Source organism: Solanum verrucosum, unplaced genomic scaffold (genome assembly GCF_900185275.1).
Source record: "Solanum verrucosum unplaced genomic scaffold, falcon-dt-bn FXZP01000268.1, whole genome shotgun sequence".
NCBI classification, from domain to species: Eukaryota; Viridiplantae; Streptophyta; class Magnoliopsida; order Solanales; family Solanaceae; genus Solanum; species Solanum verrucosum.
Window position 1 is genome coordinate 4,602,548 of NW_026019957.1, and position 10,724 is coordinate 4,613,271.

General features: G+C 32.3%; 1 protein-coding gene and 2 pseudogenes across 1 annotated transcript; 2 read left to right on the plus strand and 1 right to left on the minus strand.

The window, feature by feature from the left end:
• Positions 1-1,475: 1,475 nt before the first annotated feature.
• On the plus strand, positions 1,476-2,243 carry LOC125814384 (secreted RxLR effector protein 161-like). Its single transcript, XM_049493837.1, has one exon. The coding sequence runs from the start codon at positions 1,476-1,478 to the stop codon at positions 2,241-2,243; it is 768 nt and encodes a 255-aa protein (XP_049349794.1).
• Positions 2,244-3,536: 1,293 nt separating this feature from the next.
• On the minus strand, positions 3,537-4,905 carry LOC125814432 (mediator of RNA polymerase II transcription subunit 20a-like; annotated as a pseudogene).
• Positions 4,906-6,888: 1,983 nt separating this feature from the next.
• On the plus strand, positions 6,889-9,431 carry LOC125814385 (probable phospholipid-transporting ATPase 8; annotated as a pseudogene).
• Positions 9,432-10,724: the final 1,293 nt, after the last annotated feature.

Below are 10,724 nucleotides of genomic sequence, written 5' to 3' on the forward strand. Positions count from 1 at the left end.
AAAGCCTGACATATGTGCTCAATACACAATGCTTGGAAAACCACAACAAAATGGTGTAGCAGAAAAGCGTAATCATACATTAATGGACATGGTTAGGAGTATATTAAGTAATTTATCTTTACCTTTTTCATTGTGGATGTATGCTTTAAGGACTGTCGTTTACTTACTTTATAGGGTTACTAGAAAATTAGTTCCAACGACTCCCTTTGAACTGTGGACTGGTAGGAAACCTAGTTAAGGCACTTGTATGTTTGGGGTTGCCCGACAGAAGTTAGAGTTTATAACCCACTACAAAAGAAAATGGATTCAAGAACAATTAGTGGTTTCTTCATGGGTTATCCAGAAAAATCAAAAGGGTATAGATTTTACTGTCCTAATCACAGTACAAAAATAGTTGAAACTGGAAATGCTAGATTCATTGAGAATAGTGAAGTTAGTGCGAGTGAAGAACCACGTAAAGTGGAAATTAAAGAAGTTAGGGTAAGAGTTCCTCTGCCTTTTACTTCTTTTAAAGATGTTGTTCCTAAAGTTGTTGTGCAATCTAACAATCAACAAGAACAACAAATCAATGCTCCTGTTAATCTGAATGAAGCGATAATTAGTGAACCTGCAGTAGATGTACCACAAGAAGTAGCATTAAGAAAATCTCGAAGACAAAAGAGATCTGCTATTTCTGATAACTAATTGGTATATTTACATGAGTCAGAAATTGACTTGGGAATTGATAATGATCCAGTTTCATTTTCACAAGCTATTGAAAGTAATAATTCTGATATTTGGATAAATGCTATGAAAGATGAGTTGAAATCTATGGAACAAAATGAAGTATGGGACCTTGTTGAATTACCATAATGTTACAAAAGAGTTGGGTGTAAATGGATCTTTAAGACCAAACCTGACTCAACTGGCAACATCGAACGTCACAAGGCCAGACTATTGCAAAAGGTTTCACTCAAAAAGATTCACTCAGAATTATAATGGCTTTAGTAACTCATTATGACTTAGAGCTATATCAAATGGATGTGAAAACAACCTTTCTAAATGGAAATTTCGAGGAAGAAGTTTATATGAATCAACGTGAGGGGTTTTCTAGTAAAGGAAAGGAACACATGGTGTGTAAACTTAAGAAGTCAATATACGGACTTAAACAAGCTTCCCGACAATGGTATCATAAGTTTAATGAAACTATTGTAACCTTTGGATTTAAGGAAAACACTGTTGACCAGTGTATATAACTAAAGGTTAGTGGGAGTAAGTTTATTATGTTAGTCCTGTACATTGATGTCATCTTGCTTGCTTCTAATGATCTTGGTTTGTTGCATGATACCAAGAGTTATCTCTCTAACAATTTTGAAATGAAAGATATGGGAGAGGTATCCTATGTCATTAGGATAGAAATATTTCAAAATAGATCACAATGATTATTAGGTTTGTATCAGAAAGCCTATATTAATGAAGTATTAGAGAGATTTAGAATGGAAAAATGCTCATCAAGTCCCGTTCCAATTCAGAAAGGAGATAAATTTAATCTCAATCAATGTCCAAAGAATGAATTGGAACATAAGCAAATGAATGATATTCCCTATGCATCAATAGTAGGGAGTGCAATGTATGCCCAAACATGTACGAGACCTGACATCAGTTTTGTTGTAGGAATGTTGGGCAGTTATCAAAGTAATCCAGGAATGGATCACTGGAAATCTGCGAAGAAAGTGTCACGATACTTGCAAGGAACTAGTGATCATATGCTCACTTATAGAAAATTTGATCATCTTTATGTGATTCTATATTCAGATTCAGATTATGTTGGTTGTGTGGATACAAGAAAATCCACATTTGGATATTTGTTCCTGTTAGCTGGAGGATCAATATCATGGAAGAGTGTGGAGCAGTCTATTGTAGCTGAATCCACTATGAAAGCTGAGTTTGTGGCATGCTTTCAGGCCACAGTTCAGGCTAATTGGCTGTGGAACTTTATTTCAGGACTTGGGCTAGTCAATAGTATTTCCAAGCCGCTGGTAGTCTTCTTCTCTAAAAATGATAAGTATTTGAAAGGTGCCAAGCATATGGAATTGAAATACTTTTCAGTTAAGGAAGAAGTCCATAAACATAAAGTGACAATTGAACATATTAGCACCAAGCTTATGATTGATGATCCTTTGACGAAAGGATTACCGCCCAAAACAGTTGTTGAACATGTTGTTAGATGGGTCTTACTGATAGCAATGAATGACTTTCTATAAAGATTTTATTATGTTTATGCAATTTCCACTTTGAACTCAACTATATATATGTTTCTGTTATTACATGTTTTCTCTTGTATACGTTATGTTGAGAATGACGATGACAGGTTTTGTTTTAGATAAAGATATTCTAAGCATTATTGTGGACCCATTATGTATTTGAACGGTTGTGTTAGGCAATAGACTAATATTGTTGTGCATGGAAGGGACTATGCCAAAAAAAGTGGTGTACAACCGCAATGACTCATATTAGTTGATTTACTTAATAACGACGAACAATGTTGGATCTAACATTGTGCACATGACGATTAACATGCATATTAAACCATTCAGTTAAAGGTCGTGCGCCAAGTGGGAGAATGTAAATTTCTATGGCCCACTAATTATATTTTGGTTTAATAATAAATATAATTTCAATCCTAAATATGTGTGGAGAAGTGGGGAAGTGGGGAAATTACTTATATGTGTGGAGAAGTGGGGAAGTGGGGAAGTTACTTAGTAACATCCAACTACCCATTAAGTCTTCCTACTACCCATTAAGTGGAGAGTTACTTGGTAGTTTTAAAACTACCCATTACCTGCACTATTCACCATGATGGAAAGTGGGAATAATATTAAAAACTCTCTTATTTAAAGGGTCCTCTCTCTGCCATAAAGTAATAGTCTTATCCGTCAAAGTTATTCATAAAGTGTAAGTCAAGAGAGAGAAAGAACTTCTCAAGAACACCAAAGAAAAAGACTTCCGCTCAATTCAAGTCAAGATTCTCGAAAAACACTATGACTGATTCGGGTATGTATTCTTGACTGATTTACTATAGTAATAGATTTATGTGAAATTCATATAGTTCTACGATCATGAATAATTGATAGGATTTATAAATGTTTAGATTGTTTATGCTTTCACAATCCCTTAAATCCTAACATAGCTATCTTAGAAACATCAGTGTCTATAAACTCTTCATCAGGCATATCAAGACCACAAATCTGACGTTGATATTCTTTAATATATCCCACATCTCGGTGAGCATCTTTGCGGCAATATCCCTACTTGTCTTGCAATATGGGCTTAAAAGTCTATATAATCTTAAGTACAATTTTTCACACAAAAGAAATTATTTAACATTCATATTACCCACTAAAAAGAAAAAAAAAAGTAGTTGTATAAATTCTAAATTGAAAGCATAGTAGCTTTAAGATTGCTTACTATTGATGTGCATATTCCCAATTAATTAATGAACATAAAGAACTCATTTCTGAAGCTAAAGAAAAATCTTATAACGTCAGCAAAACATTCTAATTTCTAGTTGCTTGTGACGATTGAGATGTTGCTGCCATTTGAGCCAAGATGCTAGCATATTGTACAACTGTGTGTTGTGAAGTGTATTGATCAGAGAGGCCAAACTCTGAAAAATTTGGTTCAACATGCACAAAATGACCCGGTAATGATCTTTTTCCAAGAGTTTCCTTCCATATCCCGAAGAATTCACTCATAATTAGATGTGATATTTCCCATGAGGAAATCGGAAGATACTACATCTACAAAAGAAACAAACATCTTATGAGGCAAGCATGCTCATAATAGTATTTATTTTTTTAATTAGGTAAAGTACAATAATTGAATTCCTCTCCATGAAGGGTAAAAAAAACATAATACATTACAACATAGCTATGCTTTTAAAAAAAACCGATTAACCATATAAAAAGCTTCAACTGAGAATAAATCCCTAAAAGTATTTGCATACCTCCATAACTATTCCCCTCAAGTTCTCAGAATGTATTGAAACAGCTTTGTCTACTCGAAGCCGGAAGTCACCAAGTCGATACTGAAACTCCTATATCAGTCAAATTTTTAATGAGTATTTGTGAAGACAAAAATCTTGATGGTGCTATATAAGTATATCATCCACTTACAATAAGAACAATAGTTTGCATATCTCAATAATACAAACCTCACAATTAACTGCAAGCTTCATTCTATAAGATTGTAAGTTCTCCATTATCGTCTGCATTGATGACTCTGCTTCCACAACCAGTCGTTGCCTACTAAGTGCCATGTAAAACTTGTCGGGTTATTCTTGAAGTGAAACCCCCAAAAAAATTTGGGGAAATTCCGATACATTTGCTTGTTCTAGTAAAAGAAAAAATAAATCAATCAATAATCAAATCTCGTATATGGCCACAAAAATATTCTTAAAAATGACATGGTGTGTAAGTTAGAAATGCGAGATATATAGATTATCTTACAGTTAGATCTATTCTTGACCCAGATTATTCACTTCTTCGCTTTTTTATAGATTACTTACAAAGGAAAAACACTTTCCAAATTCAATCTTTACAATCCATCGAGAGGGAAAAAAAGGTCATTCCTTTATATAATGTTTACAGACATGATTTATTAAGTAATGAAATACCTTTGAGTATGGGCTTATAAAAGGTAAAAGTATTTTTCCATCTTCCTTCTTTTAACAACATTAATGCTCTCAGCACAATTAGGTACTTCTATCAGTATTTGACTATTGATTGTTGTTCCGGCATTTACCTGCCAATGCAAAATCCTAACAACAAACAAAGTAACAAATTGTACACTTAAACATACACACCAAAATCTTTCAAAAGTGTTATGTTTCTAATGAATTCAAAATTGTTACCATTTGATCGGCATGTTGTTGATTGCAAGTACAGTTTCCTTTTTCCTCTTAACAAAAAATTCATCCAAAAAGAAAAAAGGCTTGGGCTAATACAAGGAAAGATAAGAGAATGAATCTTAGAGTAATTGAAAGTATCTAAAAGAATAACACTGTATTTATAGTTGACAAGTACCTCGAACAAAAATCAAGTCATTAAATTCATGTCATATTTGGATTTTGTTACTAAAATTTCAACAAATTTACCTTTTATGGTTAAACTTATTATATAATCAAAATAGTATTTCTTTTACCTTCTAATTTATTGTGGCATTAATATTTTTTCCTAATTAGCATAAATATAGAAAGAAAGAATAATAAATATTCATCCTAAAATCATATTTTGACCGAATCGTATCTAGTCTATATATTTATTTCTCTTCATTAATATACCTTTTTTGTAAGAGGAAAAATTATGCTTTGAAGGATGGAAAACAAGTCAAAGATTTCATGTACGAATAGGAATTATTTTTATAAAAATAAAGTGTGTACTATATTTATTTCGTTTTATATGATACAATATTTCTTTTATACTTATTAGGTAATTAATTCCTTGTAAAATCAATAGTTTTTCTTAATCTTCCTCAAAGACAGAAATAGAATAATAATAAATTTTTAACCCTAAATGTAGTTCTGAATAAAATTTTCTTTAAATGGTATCTAGTTTACATATTTATTTTTATTAATTAATATACCAATTAAAAAAAGATGTTTTGAAGGATCAAACAAGTCAAAACATTGATGCACAAATATGAATAGTTTATAGTAAAATAAAGTATATACTATCTTTATTTCATCTTATATAATGCAATTCTATATTAGGAGTCAAATAATTTCTATCCAAAATTATTATCTACCTTACATGCTTTTAATTATAAATTTTTGACTTAAGTTACCTTTTAAGAAAAAAAATTGATTTTATTTTCTAATAAGAAAAATGGTACACGTAAAATTTGTCAACAATGTCAACTATAAGAATTTGTATACTAGCCAAGATATTCAATAGTTTTTCCACATCACCTATCGCATTTGGGGTGTTACACTATTTTATTGTAATTAAAATAATTTACTTATTTAATTGTCTTCTTATAAGTTTTCTCTTTATCCTAGCTAGTGAAAGATCGACCATGCAGGAAAAGGATGAAGTGCAGATCAACTAATGTATGATTATTCAGCTTCAAAATCATACAAAGAGCCTGTTTGGATTAGCTAACTATAAATTAACAACGTGTAAATTTAGTGCGAAAATTAATTTTATAAATAAATTGTTACAACTTTGGATAGAGGTGATGAAACCGATAATAAAAAGTTGATGTGTTTGGCAAAAAATACTATTAAGTTGTGCTACAATTAAAATGACTGGAAGACCCTAAATATTGTCAAAAAATTATATATTAAAACTAATTCTTTATACAAAAGAACGAATGGCATATACCAATCAAAGAAATTAGTAATACCAAAGACAATAAGTTGTTGAACTTGTTTTGTGTGTGGAAAAATGGGAAAATGTAGAAGGCCTCAATTTCAAGTTCGATAGCATTTTAGACATTCCACATTCATTGTTTGAACTTACATATTGATGAATATTATTTTTATTATGAAGAACTTATTGTAAGGTGTTGAACTCCAAAGAAAATTTATCTTTTGTTATATTGAAAATGATGTGATTGTTGTATTTGTTGCTCAAGGTAAAGGAAAGGACACGTATTATTAACCTTATTTATAAGGCAACAAGAAAGGACTAACACAGCAATAACTAATTGTACCTGATACAATATAAGTTGTACTATGTAGTGGACCCATTTCATTGAGTTGGATTTCATGTATTAGCCCATTCATCTATTCTTCTCTACTCTAAACACGTGTGATAACCGTGTCCATATTTCCAAATTTTGCTTCTAACCTCATCCTTTTTACTAATCAAAAGCTTACAACCTCAAATTTCAAATCCCTCTTCAACAATGGCGGTAAGCTTCAATTTGGTCCTTTATCAATGTTATTGAGAGGGCTCCCCGTCTTTCTCATCATTTTTTCTGAAAAATTTATGGGTCTTTTATATTTTAAGACGATTGGAACCGATACTACCTTAAAGGTAGTCTTTGATTTGAAAAAGTTTATATTTGTTGTTTTCATGTCATTTTTATGGCTTCTTAGTTCTTACCGTTTCATATTTCTTGAATTTGATATTTGTCAGGAGACTCGGAAATATGAAATAGCTATTTAAAGTTACTTCATGTGAGTGTTTTGCTATTTACCGGTAAGCACTCCAATCTGAGCCTCTTTTTTCTAATTTGCTCATATTTTTCTTGAGTTTTTATGAAATAATTGTCTTCTTTTGGTGAACGAACACATCACATAGTAATACAAATTGGTTCTAGAGAATATTGATTTCCTATCTTCATGTTGTCATTGGAATTCACTTGGCATTTTAATTTTTAGGTGTCATTTGGAGTTCAATTTCTCATAATTTTAAAGGTTTTTGTTTGCTTATTGACCTGCAATATCATACCATTAGATCTTGATTCGTGTTATTTATCAGGGTAACATACTCATGTGTGGAACATGTTTTTCATGAAATTATAATCTTGAAAGTATTTGGAATCATTAAGGTAGGACTTTGTGAGAAAGTAGATTCTAGGGTGATGCACGTGCGATCCACACCCCAACAAATTGATGTTTAATATGCTACAATATGCCAAATTCATCATCAAACCAAGGACCAAAGGATATATTATTTGGTAAATTTTTCCATCATTAGAGCTTGCATTAGCTTCAAGTTCATAATGCATTAGTTCCACCAAAAAGATGCAATATGTTTGTTTGTTTGACACCATATATAAATGTACAACAGAATTTAGAAAGAAAAAAAATATATTGCATGTAACTTTAGAGCAATAACCAAGAGAATCATTCATGCCATCACTTAGTTATGGACGAAAAATGCATGTATCTCAAGTGTAAAATCAGATGTACTATAATGTGAGTGGTCTTACTTTTTGGTCAATAGTTTGCTCTTAGTCTATGTTGGCATGCCTTTGGTTCTGGCAGTTTGACAAAAAAAATATTGGCAACTTAGCATGCTTTTGGTTAGTTGTAAGCATGTTCAGGAATATATTCGTTGGTCCTTCTTTGTAAAATTTTAGTTCTTTTTATGCAATCTTTTTCAGGATATTGAGGCCAATAACCGGAAAGTAAATGTATACACTGAAAATCATACTTTTCAAGAGACTAGATGGAACCGTTAACGAGTTGGTGATCTTATTAAGGTGTACAAGGATCAATATTTCCCCACTGATTTGCTTTTGCTTTCATCTAGCTACAAGGATGGAATATGTTATGTCGAAATCTCCAATCTTGATGGATAGACTAACCTTAAGGTGAAGCATGCATTAAATATCACATCCTCCTTGTAAGACGAAGGTTCTTCTCAAACTTTTAAAGTTGTTAAGTGTGAAGATCCAAATGAAGATCTTTATACTTTTATTGGAACTTTGTATTATGATAATCAGCAGAACCCTCTTTCAGTGCAGCAAATACTTCTGCGAGGTTCCAAGCTACTCAATACTTTATGGTGTGGTTATTTTTAATGGTCATGACACAAAAGTCGTGCAAAATTCTACAGATCCTCCTTCTAAGAAGAGTGGAATTGAGAAAAAGATGGATAAAATATATGTCCTTTTTGGTACCTTGATTACAATAACTTTTATTGGATCTATCTTTTTTGGGATTGAAACTGGTGGGAAACTAAGGAGGTAGTATCTTCAACCAGACAAGACAAGTGTGTTTTATGATCCTAAAAGAGCTTCACTGGCTGCATTTTTTCATTTCTTGACAGCCCTTATGTTGTATGGTTACTTGATTCATATTTCACTATATGTGTTTATTGAAATTGTGAAGGTTTTACAGAGCATATTCATCAATCAAGATAGGGAGATGTACTATGAGGAAACAGATAAGCCAGCTCATGCAAGAACATCTAATCTGAATGAGGAACTTGGTTGGTTGACACAATACTCTCAGTCAAAACAGACACCTTAACATGCAACTCCATGGAGTTTGTCAAATGTTCAATAGCAGGTGTTGCGTATGGACGTGTTGTGATAGAAGTAGAGAGGGCCCTGGCAAAGCAAAAAAGAGATTGGATCACAAGAACTAGGTGATACTTCCAATGACGTGTAGGAATCAAGTGACCCTACTGCTAACTCAAATAAATCTATTAAAGGATTCAACTTCAAAGATGAGCATATAATGAATGGTCAATGGGTCCACGAGTCTCATCGAGACATATTACAAAAAAAAACTAGAGTTCTGGAGATTTGTCATTACTGTTATCCTGATGTGAACAAAAAAAATAGGTGGGATCTCCTATAAAGTAGAGTCACCAGATGAAGCTGCCTTTGTCATTGCAGCAAGACAACTTAGGTTTCAGTTCTTTGAAAGAACACAAAGCAGAATTACACTGCATGAATTGAATCATCAGAGTGGCAAAATGGTTAACAGGTAAATCTTTGATTTAGTTTTTTTTCTGTATTGGAATCTTAAATATTCAGAAGTTTGGTTCAAAGATGCGAACGTGGTTTGCTCATCCAGCAGCCAAGAATACATCCACATTTTCCTATTTTGCCCTTTTGGGGTGTGGTTTTATCTACTCTATTTTATTTCAGCTCTTTTGGTTGTTTGTGGTTCCCTGGCAGGACTTCTTTCTGTTGGTTGATATTTTCTCGAGGTAGTGAAAAGCAAGAGCCATTTGAGGAGCAATGTATTGCTTACTTCCTTGAAAGGATTAAAATAACCAAAAGAATTATGTTTGTGATGCTTATTTAGTATCTCTTATTTTTAATATGAATTGTGTTTATGTTGCTTATTTAGTATGTCTAATTCCTTTGATAGTGTTATATATGTTGCTTAGAATATGGATTGAATGAGACTGCATGTGTTGTGGTGTCATTTTACTTGCAGGTACAACTTTCAAATTTAATGCACAATTTTAATATTATAATAAGGCTCTTCTCCCATTAGGTTCGTAAGTACAGATTAGCTTCTACAGGGCATGCTTCTTTTTATTTGTTTTGAGAATTATTTTTGGTGTACTATTTTCAGATAAACAGTTATGGAGGAGTACATGAAATTAATCACAATTGTCACTCTATGGGAAAGGTTTGGTATGTGCAAGTGAAGTCGCGGAAACAACTTTCTTTCCATCTATAAGAGTGAAAATACCTACAAAGACTAATCTTTTGGATGCTAGAAAGATTTAATCTTTGGATCTTTTCAATTGAGGACCTTTTGAAAGATCCTTTTGTTCTATTCCTCAATTGTCCTCCAAACATCTTTTATAACATTCACTTCTTCAAATCTTCTCATATAATAAAGAGAAGAGTGCTAGAAATGGTCGGTACAACTATTGAAGTTGGTCAGGTTTATTCCTTAGCAGACATTGTCATAGCCAAAAACTAGCACAACCTTATGTACGAGGCAAGCATTACTCAAGTTTGTTTATAGATATACTAACTTGATTGTACATTAAACGTGTTTATGCTACTACAACTCTGTGATATTAAAAGCTATTTGATAAAATTTGTGATCTTGAGGATTGCCCGTACTTTGACTAGATTGGAGCTACGTTATTGGATAAGATCGTTGCATTCAATTTTATGCTTATGCATATGCTATTTTTCTTTCATTTAGTTTCTTTTGTACTCTCATTTTGCAGCACCAAGTGACTATGCAAAACAACTAAGGATCAATAATCACTTATGAACACAAAATGTGGGCCTATGCCCATCTAGTATGACTA